The 19253-nt window shown below is 46.1% G+C and overlaps 1 protein-coding gene across 1 annotated transcript in view; it reads left to right on the top strand.

Annotated features, from left to right (window-relative positions):
* CPSF3 (cleavage and polyadenylation specific factor 3) overlaps positions 1 to 19165 on the top strand; it is a 46829-nt gene extending 27664 nt beyond the window's left edge. The window contains exons 14-18 of the mRNA XM_075923515.2: positions 1953 to 2047; positions 2808 to 2895; positions 12356 to 12425; positions 14442 to 14538; positions 18595 to 19165. Coding sequence (XP_075779630.1) covers positions 1953 to 2047; positions 2808 to 2895; positions 12356 to 12425; positions 14442 to 14538; positions 18595 to 18696 — 452 coding nt within the window. The 3' untranslated portion in view covers positions 18697 to 19165. The remainder of the gene's footprint in view (positions 1 to 1952; positions 2048 to 2807; positions 2896 to 12355; positions 12426 to 14441; positions 14539 to 18594) is intronic.
* The last annotated feature ends 88 nt before the right edge of the window (positions 19166 to 19253 follow it).

The raw sequence follows: 19253 nt of genomic DNA, 5'->3' as shown, positions 1-19253 counted from the left end.
AACTAACGGACGTTAGTTCGAATTAACTTTGATAGGCGCTACACTAGCGCTCTGCTAGTTCGAACTTAATTCGAACTAGCGGAGTGCTTAGTTCAAACTAGGTAAACTTCATTGTACGAGGACTAAGCCTAGTTCGAACTTACTAGTTCGAATTAAGGGCTGTGTAGCCCCTTAATTCGAACTAGTGGGAGGCTAGCCCTCCCCAGCTTTCCCTGGTGGCCACTCTGGCCAACACCAGGGAAACTCTATTGCACCCCTCCCGGACCCGGACCCCTTAAAGGGGCACGGCCTGGCTACGGTGCCCGTGCCAGGTGCAAGCCTGCCAGCACCCAGCCAGCAGACCCTGCACCTGGCACGGCACAGAGCCAGCCACCCGATGCCCCCCAGCCCTCCTCCTCTTCCCGGGACCAGGCTGGCGGCTCCCAGGAGCTTGCCCAGGACCGCAAGAGACGGGCACCCGCCTGGTCCAGTGCAGACATCGTGGACCTCGTCCACGACCTCCACACTAGGCACGGGAAAGTGGCCGTCTATGGCAGGAGAGCTGCCAGCCTGGCCACCCAGGAGCAGGTTTGCATGAAAATCAAGGTGGTCCACTGAGACCCCCAACCCTGAGCCCTGAGCTTAGAATGGCCGTCCTGGGTCAGACCAAAGGTCCATCTAGCCCAGTAGCCTGTCTGCCGACAGCGGCCAACCCTAGGGACCCTGGAGGGGATGGACCAAAGAGAGTGACCAAGCCATTTGTCTCGTGCCATCCCTCTCCAGCCTTCCACAAACTTCGGGCAGTGACACCACTCCTACCCCCTGGCTAATACCACTCCATGGACCCAACCTCCATCACTTTATCTCACTTCTCTTTAAACTCTGTTCTAGTTGTAGCCTTCACAGCCTCCTGCAGCAAGGAGTTCCACAGGTTGACTATTTGCTTTGTGAAGAACAACTTTCTGTTGTTAGTTTGAAGCCTGCTACCCATTCCTTTCCTTTGGTGTCCTCTAGTTCTTCTATTATGGGAACTAATGAAGAACTTTCTGGATGCACCCTCTCCACCCCACTCGTGCTTTTATAGACCTCTATCATATCCCCCCTCCATCTCCTCTTTTCTAAGCTGAAAAGTCCCAGTCTCTTTAGCCTCTCTTCATATGGGACCTGTTCCAAACCCCTCATCGTTGTAGTTGCCCTCCCCCTGCCACCCTCTCTCTTCCCCTCTCCCATCTCCTTTTCCCAGTCTTCCCCAGTTTTGTTCAATAAAGAGAGATTCTATTTTTGAACACAATTGTCCTTTATTTTGTACATCAGGAAGGGGGACTAGAGAGGGGTAAGTGGAAGGAGGTGAGGGAGGAATGGGGTACGAGCCCCCGATGGGGAGGACTGGGCTGGCTCTGCGGGCTTCTGGGGGTGGAAGCTCTCCTGCAGCCCCCCAATTGCCCCCTCTCCCCAGATGGCAGCCTGCAACAAGTGCAGCCGGTGCTGAGTGCTGTGATGTGCCCAGTGTGGGTACTCCGGGCAATCCAAGCCAGGACTGCTTTGCAAGCGGGGAACCCCTGAGAACTGTCTGTCCGGGGTGGGGGTCGGGTCCCTTTAAGCACAGCCCTCGGCTAGCTTGAGACAGCAGCTCCATGCTCTAAGTCCTCATCTGATGCCCTGCCGGCACTGCTTCCAGCCATCCTTAGCCCCGGTTCAGGGTCCACTCTGTGTGGACATGCTAGTTCGAATTAGCAAAACACTAATTTGAACTAGTTTTTTAGTCTGGATGCGTTAGTTCGAATTAACTAATTCGAACTAAGTTAGTTCGAATTAGTGCTGTAGTGTAGACATACCCTTAGATAGAAGGGTTTTTAATCCTTCAGTCTTTGTTTAAAAGAGATGCATTTTCTCAAGCAAGTATAGGTACTCTGCTTTATAGTAATTGTTGCTATATAATTTGTTCTTATTAACCAGTTTTTGCCACATTGTAGGTGATGTAGAGGAAATTGAAATCCAGCAAAAACCAGCCTTGAAGGTTTTCAAAAATATTACTGTGATCCAGGAACCCGGCATGGTGGTACTTGAGGTAAGTGTGAAAAGAGGGAAAAGGAAGTATTCCTTTCCCTCTTTTGTAGAAACCACTGTCAAAGGCAGTGGCTTTGTTGCTGAGTTAAATGTAGACCCATCAAACTGTTTGTGCTGGATTTTGAGTTAAAGGTGTAAGGTCACTGGTAGAGTTTCCTTGGGTGGTCATCCATCTCTTATGTGTGTCATTTTATGTATCCATTTTAAATGCTATTTCACCTCTTCACTGTAGTTAGATAGATATGCCTGGAGGTTTAGTGTGTAAGCATCATGCTTTTGCAATAGTATTAGTCAGAAACTTTAACAACACCTTTCTGTGTAGGCACTTGTCTGTCAGTGCTAATCATTAACTAACACCGTAGAAGTGCTTTAAAAATAATAGTGCAGTTATATAGTGGTCCAAATTTTGGGTCCTGTGCCATTTTCTCCAAGGCAAATGTATAGTAGTTCATTTCCTGAAGAACCATCTCGCATCACTTGGTAGTAATTCCTTTAGTGTGTCCACAGAGAGTGAAAATGTAGGAGAGATAGAGCTTCAGGAATCTGAGAACGTGTTGTGGAATGGAGAACTTCTAGGTGTCTCCATTTTAAATTCAAAAAATGATTTTTATTTTAAAATTAGTGTAGTGCAAAATGTATCCAAAGCTATTTCAGAAAAAATAGGTACAGAGTTAAGATTTTCATGACATTTTTATGTTGTCATTTATTTCGTCCAGATTATGCCATTACCAGAGTGTAATCTTAATATTATTGTTTTCCAGTGGGTGGCAAATCCTGCTAATGATATGTATGCAGACACTGTAACAACAGTGATCCTGGAAGTTCAGTCAAATCCCAAAATACAGAAAGGTATTAAATGTATTGTGTGCATTTAATTGTGGCATAGTCCTTAGTGACTCTGTTGTGGAGACTCTTACCAGACTTTTTACACTATAATACATCTGTTTTCATTCTAAAGCAAAATGCTTATTAGCAGCAAACAGTCTTGCTGTTGAAAAGCAAAACTGTGATTTGGTTTATATCGCTGGTTAGTTGGATTCTTTTATATACAAATGGCAATTTGTGTTTTAATATTAGGAAAAAAATAGAACCATATTGTTACAGAACAGATTATGTGATTTACATGTACAAATCTAAAAGAACGCAAAATTTAACATGGTGATTTGCAGTACTACAAAAAGGAAGTTACTCACCCTGTGAAGTAACGATTGTTCTTCGAGATGTGCCCCGTGGGTGCTCCACTCTGGGTGCTCCACTCTAGGTGTCGGGTCCCGTCCCGGCGCCGCGGCTCGGAGACTTTTCATAGCTGTGCTCCGCCGGCTCGCGCATGTGTGGTTCAGCAGGACAGCGTTCGCGCCTTTGATCAGCCGCGCGCGAGCCGGCAACCGTCAGTTCCTCTCACCCACTCATCTGAAAGACAAATTAAGAGAAAATTCTGGAGCGGGGAGGAAGGGTGGGTCGTGGAGCACCCATGGGGCACATCTCGAAGAACAATCGTTACTTCACAGGGTGAGTAACTTCCTTTTCTTCTTCGAGTGGCCCCGTGGGTGTTCCACTCTAGGTGACTCCGGAGCAGTCCACGGAACAGAATCAGAGCACTCCGGAATCAAGACTACCGGCACGATTCAGTACCGCTGTAGCCACAGAAAAATCTGAAGCAAGCTGATCGACTATAGCGTAGTGCTTCATAAAAGTCACATTAGAAGACCATGTTGCCGCTCTGCAAATGTCACGAAAAGACACTCCATTGAGGAAGGCCGTAGTAGTAGCCACTGCCCTAGTTGAATGAGCTTTTGGAAGGGAAGGGAGAGGCTTCCCCCGTAAGGAATGGCACATGGATATACATGAAACTATTAGTTTCGAGATACGCTGAGAAGTTAGTGGTTGCCCTTTTGAATGTCGCGCTAATGATACTAGCAAACGGTCTGTTTTCCTAAAATCCCGTGTTCTGTCAATGTAAAACGCTAAGGATCTTCTCACATCCAGCGTATGCAACTGTGCTGCTTGTGTTGAGGTATGGGGTTTCGGAAAGAAACATGGCAAAACCATTGGCTCATTTATGTGGAATTCAGAGGAAACCTTTGGAATAAACGCCGGATGGGTCCTCAGTGTCACCGATTCCTTCGAAAAAACAGTATAGGGTGGTGAGGCCATAAAAGCTGCTATCTCACTCACCCTGCGAGCCGAAGTAATGGCTAGGAGGAATATCAGTTTGATAGTAAGTAGGTGTAATGACACTGTAGCTAAGGGCCCGAAGGGGGGACGAGTCAGAGTTTGAAGGACTAGATCCAAATTCCATAAGGGTGGGAGGAGGCCTCCGCGGGGGATGGAGATTCGAGAGCCCCTTCAGAAATCTTTTTGTAGTAGGGTGCGCGAACAAGGAAAAATCGCCATCCCTGTGGTGGAAGGCATTGATTGCTGCCAAGTGCACTCGTAGAGATGCAAGAGCCAGGCCATTGTCATGTAGCTGCAAGAGGTATTCCAATATACAAGGTAGGGTTGCAAAACGCGAGTCCACATTGTTGTCTGTACACCATGCTTGGAACTTCGACCACTTAGCCGCATAAGTGGTTCGTGTGGATTCTTTTCGACTATGCATCAGCACTTGCTTGACTCGCTGAGAACATGATTGTTCGGAGTCGGTGAACCAGCAAGCATCCATGCGGTGAGGTGCAGAACTTCGGGTCTTGGGTGCCTGAGGGATCCGTTGCCCTGGGTCAACAGATTCGGAAGAGAAGGCAGAGGATACGGCGCTCTCACTGACATCTGGTGGAGCATTGAGAACCAAGGCTGACGAGCCCATGCCGGTGCTAGGAGGATTACCCGGGCCTCGTCTATGTTGATCTTTTCCAGAACCCTGGGAATTAACACTACCGGGGGAAAGGCGTATAGTAACGATGTCCCCCAGTGGAGAAGAAAGGCATCCCCCAGGGAGTGGCGTCCTATTCCGGCTCTTGAACAATAAGTGGGACATTTCGAATTGAGTTCTGTCGCGAACATATCTATTGTTGGAAATCCCCATCGAGCGAAAACACGAGTCAGCACGTCCGTGCGTACCTCCCATTCGTGGTCGTGAGGAAAACGCCTGCTGAGAGAGTCTGCTATTAAGTTGTCGATGCCTGGAAAGTAGGATGCTGTGAGAACGGTGTTGTTGGCGATACACCAATTCCATAAACGAGTGCTCTCTGCGCAAAGAGAATGGGATCGGACACCCCCTTGTTTGTTGATATAAAACATAGTCGCCATGTTGTCCGTTAGAATCCTGGTCGTTGTATTCTGAATGTGGACTTGGAAATGTTTGCAAGCATGTCGTACCGCTCTTAACTCGAGCACATTGATATGTAGTAGCATCTCTTGTGTCGACCAACGTCCCTGAACCGTGAGATTGCCCATGTGAGCTCCCCAACCTGTAAGAGAGTTATCTGTAATAATTTGTGTTGTGGGTTATGGGCGATGAAATGGAACGCCCGTGAGAAGATTGGCCGGGTTGACCCATCACTGTAGGGAATCCCGGAGATACTGTGGCACCACTACCGGCCTGTGGACAGTGTGCTTTGACGGGATGTAAACCGTGGCTAACCAATGCTGGAAGCAACGAAAACGTAACCTTGCGTTGCGCACTACAATGGTTGCGGCAGCCATGTGTCCCAACAGCTGTAGACAGACACGTGTGGGAATTGTTGGAGCATGCACCACGGTGTGTACCAGCTCTTTGATTGCCGTAAAACGTTCCACTGGTAAATATGCTCGCGCTGCAGTTGAATTGAGTCGCGCACCTATGAACATGAGGTTTTGGGAGGGAACTAACGATGACTTCTTTGAGTTTATGAGGAGGCCCAGAGCCGCAAATTCGTCAGATACTGTCCGGACCATGTGACATGTTTCCATATATGTCGTACCACTGAGGAGACAATCGTCTAAGTAAGGAAATATTGTCACCCCAGTCTGCGTAAATGGGCCGCGACCACCGCTAATGTTTTGGTGAAAACTCTGGGAGCACATGCTAGACCAAATGGTAGGACCTTGTACTGATAATGCTCGCTCCCCAACTGGAAACGAAGAAAACGCCTGTGCGCCACGTGAATCTCTACGTGGAAGTAGGCGTCCTGCAAGTCGAGGACTGCAAACCAATCCTTTTTGTTCAACAACGGAATAATGGTTGAGGTTAAGGTTACCATCTTGAAACGGTGCTTTCGAAGGTACCGGTTTAGCTTTCGAAGGTCTAGAATGGGTCTCCAACCTCCCGACTTCTTTGGTGTGAGAAAATATCGGGAGTAAAACCCCTTTCCCCAGACCTGTTTGGGAACTCCCTCTATCGCTCTGATGGCGAGCAAGTGTTGAACTTCCTGTTTCAACAGTTTCTCGTGAGAGGGGTCGCTGAAAAGGGACGGGGTAGGGAGAGTGGTAGGGGGAATAGAGAGAAAGGGGATGGAGAGGCCGGACCGAACTACTTCTAGCACCCATCTGTCCGTGGTGATTGCAGACCACTGGTGAGAAAATGAGTGAAGACGATGGTGAAAAAGATGATGATTTTCCGTGTTGATTAAAGGCAGTTGGCTTGCATCCTCGACAAACAAGTCAAATTTGCTGCTTAGTCGACGACTGATTAGCCGAACGGTTCTGTTGTGGCCGCTTGCGCTGAGGGCGCTGTCTAGGACGCTGGTTGTCGAAGGGACGTGTCTGTTGTCTAGAAAAATTGAAATCGTATCTCCGTTGGTAAGGGAAATAACGTCTCCGTTTGAAGGAAGGTGTGTACATCCCAAGCGTACGTAGAGTTGTATGTGAATCTTTCCCCGAATGGAGGACCTCATCAGTGTTTGCCACAAAGAGTTTAAGTTTGTCAAACGATAGATCCTCAACCTTATTTTGCAACTCCTTTGGAGCCCCTGCTGATGAAAGCCAAGATGATCTCCTCATGGCTATACCTGTAGCAGCGGCTCAAGCTGCTGTGTCAGCCACATCCATGGCAATATGTAGTGCAGTACTACATGATGCGTACCCTTCTTGAACTATTGCTTTCAGGAGTGGCTTCTTGCTATCTGGAAGATGGTGCAGCAGCTCTGTTAACTTCGAATAATTATCGAAATTATGATTCGATAGATGGGCTGAGTAGTTTGCAATTCGTAACAACAACGTGGCTGAGGAGTAGACTTTCCTGCCAAAAATATCTAATTTTTTATTGTCCTTGTCTGGAAGGGTATTTCTGTACTGTGGCGCCTTATTCCTACGTTGAGCTGCGTCTACTACCAACGAGTTAGGTTGGGGGTGATTGAATAAAAAGTCCAAGCCTTTCGCCGGAACAAAATATTTCTTGTCAGCCTTTTTACTCGTAGGGGTAACCGATGTTGGGGTTTGCCATATCTCATCCGCCACTTCCATTATCGCGTCATCGATTGGTAATGCAATCTTTGCACATAGTTGTGGACGGAGGTTTTTCAAGAGGCGGTGTTTCTTAACCGGAACATCCGCCAGCTGTATTTCCTGCGTGCCTGCCACTCGTTTGAAGAGATCCTGAAAGTGTTTCAGATCATCCAGTGGGGAGATGTCAATCGGGCATATCGCCTCATTCGGGGAAGACGAGGAACAGTCTGCTGGACGAGTCTCCGGCTTAGGATCTTCTGTTTCAGACAACTGTCCCTCTTCCGGTTCAGACTGGTCTAGCTGGATCGTTGGACTCTTAGCCGGAGAAGGTGAATATAATGGCTGTGATCGGTGAGGTAAGTATTTTGCTGTCGGTGATTGGCGGACGCAGGAAGATCCCCTGCGTGATGATGGAGTATAGTCACGCTGGGGACGATCATAATATGATCTATGATAGCGGTCATAATAGCGCTCGGACTGCAACGGGGAGGAGTGCCGAGAGGAGCGTGCACTACCATGATGGACATAATAGACGCGACATGGAGAGCGTCTAACAGACCCGTACCTCGAAAATCGGGAGGGTGAATGGGATCGTGAACGGGACCGATGTGTGTCTAAGCACACTGCATCCCTATAGTCATGCCGGCTGTGCATAACCCGTGAAGGAGACACGTAAGCACGATAGCGATCATGTCTTCCTGGTGAAACAGCTGGAGAAAGGGACCTGTTCCTATAATGGGTCTTGGATAATGACTTTCTAGGTGTAGAAGTCCTATCCATCCCCAGACGCATGGGGGAGCCAGGCACCGAATGAAAGTGAAGCGGTGCTGGAGAAATCAGCTGTTGCGGTATGTCGTCCGGTGCCAAGGTTGACGACGGTGCCATGCCTGAAGCATCCACACGTTCTGGTTCAGATGCCGGTGCTGGAAGGGGCGGTGTCGACGCCGGGGCAGGCAGGATAGGCACCGATGCATTAGGTGCTGCTGAAGCTGGTGCGGAGAGGCTGGTCAGTTGCGGCACCGGCGTGTCTGTCAGTTTCAGGGAGCGCGCTGCTGAAGCCGGTGCAGACTTGCCGGCCAGCTGCGGCGCTGCTCCCGATGTCGGCACTGAAGCCGATCTCCCTCTGGGCGGTGGGGGTTCTCCCCTACCAGCCCCAGCAAGGTTACCAGACCCCCCGGGGGTCACCTTGGAAGCTCCTGCCGACGTTGTGGCTGCCGCAGGGAGAGAGTGCGTCGGGGATGGCTTTGCTGTCTTGGAGAGAGCCGATCCCGGAGAAGCCGCTCTCCTCTTATGCCCCGAGGTTTTTGTGGTCGCAGGAGGGATCGGATCAGGCTGCAATGCCTTGTCAAACATTAACATTCTGACTTTCATCTCCCGCTCCCTCCGGGCTCTTGAGGTTAATTTTCTACAATGGTTGCACTTGTCAGGGACATGAGTTTCCCCCAGGCACCTGATACAAGTGTCATGGCCGTCAGCCGTTGGCATGGCTTCATGGCACTTTAAGCATTTTTTGAACCCAGTTGAGCCAGGCATTGTCACCACAGTTAAGGAATGCCTGTGTAATCCCTGTATGGGTAGTCAATTTCACCAGCTTGGGTGCGGCGGCTTTCACCGAAGTCTGAGAGAGAACTCTTTTTTTTTTTTTTTTTTTTTTTTAACAGAGAAACAAGAAAAAGGAACACGACTAACACGAAACTTTAACTAACTCTAACTATTTACAGTAGAGAACTATCTAAAACCATCAGTAAAGAGAGATCAGGGAGCTCCGACCGCGACCTGAGACGGTTGAGAGGAACTGACGGTTGCCGGCTTGCACGCGGCTGATCAAAGGCGCGAACGCTATCCTGCTGAACCACGCATGCGCGAGCCGGCGGAGCACGGCTATGAAAAGTCTCCGAGCTGCGGCGCCAGGACGGGACCCGACACCTAGAGTGGAGCACCCAGAGTGGAGCACCCACGGGGCCACTCGAAGAAGAATATTTATTTTGGTCTCTTATTTGAAAGTCCTCTTTAGTAGTGGACTGCGTCATGAGTAGGGATGTTAACATGTAGTCGACTACATGATTAACCAATAAGCTTTGAGTCAGCCAGGAACATGACAATTTCCTGAAGGACAGATTGCTGTGGGACATAACAAGAACCAGTTCAAGGTTTTGATGGCACTTGTAGAGGAGTTGCAAATGGTGGAACGCTGCTTCTGAGCCCAAGAAACAAGCAGTGACTGGTGGGATTGTAGTTGAAATGCGCAAAGGTCAAAAGGCGGTGCATCTCCCACCCCCACCATAAACAAGAGCTAGCTGCACTCCTCTGGCTGCATCACTCAGGGGAGGAGGGGAACCATCCTGCACTCACTTGCAGAAAGTAGAACAATGCGGCTGGAGGAGCAGAGCGAGCTGGGGCCCTTGCTCCACTTGCCCCATCCCTGCCAGTGAGTTCAGGGCCGGGGGCCTCTTCTCAGCCCCGCTAGTCCCGTGGGCCGCATTGTTTGGGAGAGGAGAAGGGGGAAGCAAGGATGGAGAGAGGGAGGGCATGCGGTAGAGCCGGGTTGTCCTGGAGCTGGGGAGTGGGTCACATGGCCAGTGGTCCTTCCTGTCCCTCTTCACCAGTGGATGGGATCACCTCATAATGAAGGCTTGGGATGATGAGCAGTGACCGTTGAACTTTTGGATGTGCAAGTCAAGGTTCCCAGATCTGTGGGTTAAGTTTACCTCAGCCCTCCAGTGAGGGAACACCAAAATGAGAGCTGCACTGATGGTGAAGCAGCTAAAAGTGATTATGCTGTAGAATCTTACAACAGTGGATTGTTACTGGTTAGTGGGAAATCATTTTGCAGTTGAAAAATCCATTGTTGAGGCTGTTGTCATGTCTTATCTTTCCTGCTATGCGGGACTGTGACTCTTGACAATGTGCAGGACATAGTGGGGGGATTTGTAGCAGTGGGGTTCCTGAAGTGTGGTGAAGCAATAGACTGCATGCATATCCCTGTTTTGGCAGCAGGCTGCCTTACTACAGAGTGCATCAGGTCTGTTCAGAAAGCTACAAGCAGGAATTTTCTTCTTTACTGGTGGATTACCATTTGTAACGTTGAAATGCCAGTAGCAGTCTTGGAGGATCCAGCCTACACTTACTCCCTGACTCATGAACCTGTACACTGGCCACCTCGACAGTGCCAAGGAAAGGTTTAGCTATGGGCTCAGCAGGTGCAGAATGACAGTTGAATGCAATCTTGGTAGATTTAAGGGACTCTGGTATTGTTCATTCACAAGATTGGATTTCAGTAGAAAAAACATGTCAATGGTTAGAGTGGTCTGTTTTATGAAGCAAATGGAGAAAAATTGCCAAAACAGCAGGAGGCAGAGGAAGAGCTCCTATTAAGAGCAGGTTGGATAGACATCTATCAGGGATGATCTGGACAGTGCTTGGTCCTGCCATGACAGCAGGGAACTGGACTCAATGACCACTTGAGGTCCCTCCAGTTCTAGTGTTCTGTGATTCTGTCAACTGAGTTTGAACAGCCAGGATTATCGGAAGAGTTCAGTGCAGCCCTCTATAGTTCAAGAAGAACATTTAACAGTGAGCCACAGTTATATGCTGTGGGGTACTCTGGTTTGCCTGGATCAGTTTACGGGCCTGTTAGAAATGGTATGGTGCTTGCTGATAGTCACCCATCCAATAAGTTGTGTCATGCTGTAGGGGTAATAAGTGGGTGGTTCTTTCAGAACTGCTAGGCACTCTACATCATATGCTGTGAATTAATAAAAAATATTTATTTTCCAAATACATTTTTTTCAGTAACAAAACTAGCGCAACCTCCCCCCCTGCAATTTTAAAGCAAATACATTAAAAATATTTAACATATTAACAGAACTGAACTTTCCCCTTGTTAAGAACATTCATGTCCCCTCCCCCCACCCCCCCTCGAGCGTGGAGGGGTAGGGTTAGGGAGTAGAGATGTAATTTAAAAAAAAACACTAACTATGTAAACGATTGAAATTCAATTCTACAGAAAAAAAATCTAATCTGCAAACTTTTACAACCTCTACAGCACCTTTTACAAACTCATCACTATATGCACCAATGTCATATAATACTACATTTTCACTTACTCTTCATTAAACTCATTTCCCATCTAACTGCTCTGTGTCTGTATCTGCACTGTCTTTGTGGCAAGAAGATCCTTGTGCCCTGCTAGTGACACAGACTACACAATACTGCTGAAATATGCATAGAGGATCTGTCAAGACATATGCTCACTTCTTTTCTTTGATCTACAAACACATACAAGGGTCAAGGAAAGAGAGGCTCATATACACTCTAGTGAGGCGTAGTCCCTAAAATTGTATCATACCACAATCACAGCTCTTCCAAGCTACTCCAATTCCTCTATCATTCAATGCAACTACACCTAATACAGTGAATGCAGCTGGAGTACATGTAGGTAATTCCCAGTGGTTAACTCTGTATTTCCTTGTTTTCACAAGTTTAAGTTTTGTTGCACTTCACATTCTGCATTAAAGAAGTTTTTGTCATTTAAGAGAGTGTAGTTTTGTCTTGTCCTATGAAACCAGAAAGCAAAACAGATTATAAACAGAAGTGAAACTCTTTTAATTTCCTAACAATAATATGTAAAAAGTAAACAAACTGCATAAATAGTGAAAACAGAAGTTAAAGATTAGACTTGTAAAACTCTTTTAATAACCTGCTTAATTTAATAATAGAAAGCACTTGTTTCAAATGTGGTCTTTAAGTTGTTCCTTTAAAATGCAACCTTTTTATTTCATTAAATTTTTTTACTTTCATTTATAAATTTCCAAAGAAAACTGTGTATACTTTTAGGAACTACATCATGTAAATTAACTATTTTGTAATTGTAGATATTTACAAAAGGAAGACATAATACAAGAAAATGTCCATGAAAATCTAATGCTGACTTCTTAATTTTTTTCAGCTGTTGTACATAAGATTCCCAAAAAAGTAGATATGGATGTATTTAGCAAAAGGATGGAGATCATGCTTCAGTAAGTTTGCTTGTTCTCGCTCTCTCTCTCGTGTGTGTGTGTGTGTGTGTGTGTGTGTGTCCTGCCTGATGACAGACTGATGTCATCAGGTCACTCAGCATCCCACCACCCCCTCTGTCCTCAGCAGCCTGGCTTCCTCCCTGGTGCCACAGGGTGGGAGCTGCATGCCCTCCCCCGTCCCAGGGGGACCAGGAGCCCCGCATCCTGCCCCCTCCTGAGAGTACTGGAGCAACGAGGCTTCCCCGCTTTCCGGTGCTCCAGGGGCGTGGGAGCTGTGAGGTCTCCCCATCCCAGGGGGGCCGGAACCACGTGCCCTCCCTCCTCCCTGCAGTCCTAACCCCCTCACACATACCCTTGGCAGAGGCCCTGCACCCCTAGCCTGCTCACTCATACCCCCCTCACCAGAGATTTCCCTCTTTCACTACCCTCCTAAAACCCTGCCCCTTCACTCACCTCTTACATGGAGACCTTGCACCTCCAGCCTGCTCCTGCTCCCTCCCCTCTAGGCAAACACTCTACCCCTAGAGAGAGGGGGGTTGGCAGGCGTAGTGAGCAGATGGCACAGCCTTCTAGTATTACTCATAACTGAAAATGGTCAGTTAGAAATATTATTTATTTGTCATGCAAATATGGTAATTTAGCATAATAACCACTAAATACATTGTCTATAAAGAAAGTCCTACAATTGGCTCATTTCATTGTTTGCATGTACTATACATCAAAAAGGCTCCAGAGGTTTATATGGGTTTCATTTCTGTGAAGCTCAATAATTTAAGTAAACCAAAGGATAAAAGGACTTGACTGTTTTGGGATATTAATTTTTTTGAACCAGGGCTGTGATTTTTTTTTTTTAAGAGAGGCTGAGATCTATTCTTTCTGTTATCTTCACTGAGAGCTGTTGGTACTCAGCACCTGAAAATCAAGCCTTCAATGAGACAGTTTGAGTAACCGCACCTGTATTCCACCCTTGGTGGTCCGCTGGAGGAATGCCCACTCAGGTCTCCTGTTGTTGCCTGTTTCTGGGAAGGGAGACATTTGTCCCTCTCCCTTCTGACTGGTGTTTTAAGGCTGCACAGTGGCCTGCCTGACATTGATATCCTCAGCAGTTTCCTTAAAGGCCAGCTACTGAGCTGTCTCCTTGAGGGCTGTGAACAGTGTATTGCCAGCAGTTACAAATTAACACATGAACCTTTCTAAGTTAGCATTCTTATTCTTAAGCTAAAAACATTACAGAGAGAAAACATAAAAACAATAAAAGCTCCTATATGCATGCTAAAAACTTACCGGAAGTCACCCGCCAGCCTTTGCAACTGTTTTGTAAGGATTGGGACCAGCTTGGACAGAAGGCCCTGTCTGCTGGATCAGAAAGAAGGCCCTTGATCTGTTTAGATACAGCTTTTTTGTCAAAAGCCCTTTCTTTGTCTGTTGGTCTCTGGGAAAGCCATTGTGAACCAGTATTTGCAAGACTCCCCAGGGAGTGGGACCATCTGGGCGATGTTCTTAAAGTAAGTAATTCACCTTAAGTCAACCTCCACTGATTTGGGCTCTTTAAGGAGGAACCCTGTCACTGGAATTGCATGCATATCTGGCCTTAGTGATTCATCAACTTAATGCAATATATGATCCCCAGAAATATTGCATAGAATTGCAATGTCAATCACAATCACTTCTTACTAATATACTGTATTTTGAAAACCTGTAAAATATCTGTATCTTGGTAGATTTCCCTTGATATTTGTTCCATCTGTTCCTTCTATTCCATAGAAGCTGGGAGCTGCTCTCTGGGATTTTTGACCCTTACTAAGAGATTTATTTCAGTAAAATTATTAAAGTTGTTTAAAAATCCACTTTAATAATAACTAAAGTCACTATTTGTCATCTATAATTTTAAAAATTGTGACCCAGTCACTGACTGAAACTAGAGGCTAACAGAATCTGTCTGTAAACAAAAGACAGAAGAAGAAGAAGAAAAACTGATTTATTTGGCTCTTTTACAATGATGGGGCTTTGTTTTAGGGACATGTTTGGAGAGGACTGTGTTAGTGCAAAAGATGGCTCTGTTCTAAGTATCACAGTGGATGGAAAGACTGCAAATATTTCATTGGACACACGGGTATGTATAGTTAAATTCATTTATATTAGCCTTGAATTGTGCTATGGGAGTGGATAGACAAAAAGAGAGAAAATATCTGCCTCTGGAGGGGCTCTAAAAATCTGATATGTAATGATAACATTTCCTGGAATTTTGTGTACCACATACTAGGGGGCATATTTTGGTATGCAGCATCACAACAAATTAATGCTATTCAGAAATCTGTCAGTGAAAAAACTGCCATCTGATTCTTCTGCTTTTGAAAAAAAAAAACTTTCATTATTTTTCTTTGTAGCAACCATACTTGTTATAAGTAAAATTGCAATTAAATAAAAATGTAATTACAGTTGACTTCCAATAATCTGGCACCTTTGGGACCTAGGTGGTGCTGGATTATCGGATATACCGGAGTATCGGGAGGTACTCCGGCGGGGGGCTGTCAGTTTCAGCAGCGGCGGACTTGGGGAAGGTGGCTGAAACTGATGAGCGGCAGAGCAGAGCAGCTGGGGTGCTGCTGGGTTGGTCCCGCAGCGCTGCCCCTCACCCGCCTGCTCGGTGATAACTACTGCAGTCTGGGGCGTGGGGAGCACGCTCCCCTCCCAGAAACTCTTCGCGGTGGCGTGGAGCTTCCCCCACCTTCCTGCAAAACAGCAGAGGGTTCGCCCCTCGCTGCACCGTTCCCTGCCAGCAGCTCCAATTGTCCAGCTGGCCGGAGCACTTCCAGGTTCCAGTTGGTGCCGGACTATTGGGAGTGCCGGACCACTGGATGCTGGACAATTGGAGTTTTACTGTAAATAAAAATGTATAAAAACAGTAGGGATGGTATAGGTAGAATAAATAATATAATGTACTGATTTATAACTTTTAGACTCTTTTTTAAAAGATAGTCTCAAAGCTGAGTAAAGGCAAACAGTCATCCAATAGGAAATGTGCCAACCTAGTCAGATTTGCCCATCTTGATCCTTGAGTAACTAAATCCAAAATCAGCTGTGACCACAAAGATCTCTTGAATTAAGGAGTAAAGCTGAAACGTACTGAAATTTGGTTTTAGGAAGATGATGTGCACCTGATGATTAGAACAATGTGGTGGTGAAATAAATGGTTAATATCCTCCAGTATTGTAATCTAGGTGAATTGGCAAATTTCAAATATAAATCTATATTTTGCTGTTCAATAAAAAATATTATTTGCACACCTGACATAAAGAAGCACTGGATTTTATTTTGAAATGCATTTTATTTTGAAAGTCCAGACGATAAGGAGTGGGTTAAAATTGAATTATTTAAAGCAGAGGTATTGATTAATACTCTATATTGGCTTCTAAAATAACTTAGTACAGTGTAGATGAGGTCACAGATGAATTTGGGATGCCACTTGATAGACTAGGACTTGATTTTGAACCAAACCTAGTTCACAAAATTAGATTTACTATTCAATCATTCCAAAATTAATAACTAATTAAGCTTAAATTTTTATCTAGTTGTGTTTAGGGATGTAAGAGTGTAGCCATTTAAATGGCTCATGCTTATCAATTACTGTAATGGTTACATGTTGATTCCCAGTCCCACACATGGGGAGCCGATTGCCACCCTGTCCTATTGGCTTTTTATCAGACCCCGCAGCACTGGGCTGGCAGCTGGTTCCCCAGGAGTGAGCTGGGAGCCAGGGCCGGACTAAGGGGTGGGCAAGCTGGGCAGCTGCCTGGAACGCCAACCGATGGGGGATGCCTGATGGCAGCTGTAAGGGGCGCACGGCGCCCCTTATAGCTGCCATCAGGCGCCACACGCCCAACTCCCGGTGGGCTGCAGTGGCTTCCTGGGGCGGGGGCAGCGTTAACTCCCGCAGTGCCCTTCCTCCCGCAGCCACGGGGCCCTGCACGGCCAGGTGCGGGCGGCCCCGGGCTGCGCACCAGCAGTGGTGGCTGGGCAGCGCATGCACCGTGTGCCCGCCCGCGCACCCCGAGGGCGGGCTCACGCATGCGCCATGCTCCCAGAGGTAGGCCCGTGTGCCCTGGAGGCAGGCTCATGCATACACTGTGCGCCCGGAGGCGGTCCCGCGCGCCCAGGAACAGGCTCGCGCATGTGCCGTGCACCTAGAGCCGGGTCCGCACGCCCTGGCAGGGCAGGCTCACGCATGCGCCCGGGGCGGCGCCGCCCGCCCGGGGTCCAGGGTGCCAAAATGGCTCGGGCCAGCCCTGCTGGGAGCCGGTATACCAGACACATCAAATAGCTGTCTGGCAGGCCGCATGCGGCCTGATTGAAGTTTTTTGAGGCTTGCTGCTACATTTTTATAAAAGAATAAAGTGCAACCCGCTGGCCGCTCTGAGCACATGGTCAAATACAGATCACAGCTGGTCAGCCACTCTGCACACAGCACCCAGCACGTGTTCATGGCTGGCCTGCCGCTTGGCACTCCAGCACGTGCTCACAGCCAGCTGGCCCCTCTGCGCGCAGTATCAAGCGCCTGCTTACAGCCGGCCACTCCAGCACCTGGACGAAGAAATGTGGTGGCAGCGGCGATGGCAGCACCGGGACCCAGGCATGAGGTTGGGGGGGGGTTAGGTTGGGGGGCGCTGGGGGTGCCTGGCTCTGGGAGAGGGGTGAGACATTGGGTTAGAACGGGGGTGGGGCCGGAAGTGCCTGACTCTAGGGGAGCAGAGGGGGATATCTTGCTAATATTTTATTATTTATTTATTTATTCACAAATAAAATCACAAAATGTATTGTATTAATTTTATATCAATAAATATGTCCTTTTTTGCAGTCGCATGAATAATTATGTTTATGCAAGATCTCAAATTTTTAGAATCCTGTTATATTTGATCAACCACTGTCTATTCTTGTTCTTATTTCAACAAGTTAGTATCATAAAAAATTTAAAAGTACCTTAAATTTATATTTAAATTTTAATATATATATGAGCAAATAACAATTTTAATAACAATAACATCAAATTATTGTATTATAGTCAAACAAAACCTGAAAAAAATGTTTTAAAATATACTTAAAACATAATCTATAATAATAAATAATTACAACTTTCCAATAGGAGTACATTTTCTTTGGTGGCCCTGAAAGCTATCAGTTTTTGTTTGTGCAGCCCTCAGTAGGCTTCGAGTGTGATATGCCTGCGGTATACACTGGGAGCAGTGTTTCCTTTAAGCTGTGTGGTCAGCTCCGCACACTGGAGCCCTTAGCCTTTGACTTGGCAGGGCTGATTAATCACCTGTGAAGTGGTGCTGCCTCGCAGTTCAGAGAGAACACTGGCTGGGAGCCATCTTATAAATTCCCTTCTAGCATGCCCTTGCTCCCGGGAAGCCCGCTAACACCCCATGCTTCTAGCTCTGTATCAGAACCTGCTGTGCAGGGCAGCAGGCGCCTCTCTGGGAAGGGGCTGACAGACCCAAGCCAGTATATGCCCGGAGCCAGCAAGGAGCCATCTACTGCCTGGCACTGTAAGCTCTGATCAATTGAAATGTCTTAAATATTTCAGATGTTTTCTGTATTTTCAAATATATTGATTTCACTTACAACATAGAATATGAAGTATACAGTGCTCACTTTATAATACAAATATTTACACTGTAAAAAAGAAATAAAAGAAATAACATCTTTCAATTAACCTCATACAAGTACTGTAGTTCAATCTCTTTATCATGAAGTGGTAACTTACAAATGTATATATTTGTCTCCTGTTCTGTTCTATATGTGTTCTGCCATATATTTCATGTTTATAGCTGTCTTGGATGATGAGCCAGCACATGTTAATTTTAAGAACTTAACAGTAGATTTGACAAACTGCAAAGTAGGCACCAATATGAAATTTCTAAAAATAGTCACAATTTTTTAATTGCTTGACAGCCCTAGTCAGAAGACTGCAGTGCAGTTGAAATCTCTTAGTAATTTTCCTTACAATTTGCTTCACTGCTGTAGGATTTTATTTTATTATATTTTTTGGTGCTTAGATTGCTAATTACTATCCTTCTCCTAATTGGTTTTACCAGCAAATTCTTTAAAAAAGGTAAATTACAGGGCTGTTTGATTCTGATTCTTTGCTCACATACATCTCTTGTTCCAGACTGCTGAATGTGAGCCAGGAAATGAAGATGATGAACCCCTTCGGGAAATGGTGGAGTTGGCTGCACAGAGACTCTATGATGCCCTCAGTCCAGTATATTGACTTGACCAAGCAGTAAATATCTAGGAAACACAAGAATAATCTTTAATATTTGATTCATTTTCACCATTTTCATAAAAAATAAAATAAAACTTGCCTTTAGCAAGTCATATGTACTTATTTTCTGACCACAAAACTGCTTATCTTTCATTATAAATAACAGATGGTTCATCTGTTATTGCAGCTATATTTATGGATAATGTACATTTATGCATTTGTTGTGCATATGTGAATCCATTAATGGGATTTACATGCATAATAAGAGAAATGTCTTACCCTGGTGTGATGTAGTAGAGAGCCTGAAATATTTATAAAATAAATGAGAGGAATCTCATATTTCCAAGATGTGCTAACCTGTTGAAGAAGGAGTTGTGTTTTCTCTCCTCTATGTGTCTCTTAATATTTTATGAAGGAAGTTGTCTTTTTATTTCTTCCTGCTATTTTTTTATTAAAATAGTGACTGGTAAATACACCTCTTGCTGTCATCTGTACTAAATTATCATGTACACTTAACGTGAGAAAGTAAGAGGAAGATTTGAACAGTAAATACTTTCTAAATC

This window comes from Pelodiscus sinensis, chromosome 3 (genome assembly GCF_052426305.1).
Source record: "Pelodiscus sinensis isolate ZL-2025 chromosome 3, ASM5242630v1, whole genome shotgun sequence".
NCBI lineage: Eukaryota > Metazoa > Chordata > Testudines > Trionychidae > Pelodiscus > Pelodiscus sinensis.
Note: the sequence above shows the minus strand (reverse complement) of the source record. Positions and strands in the feature narration are given on the sequence as shown.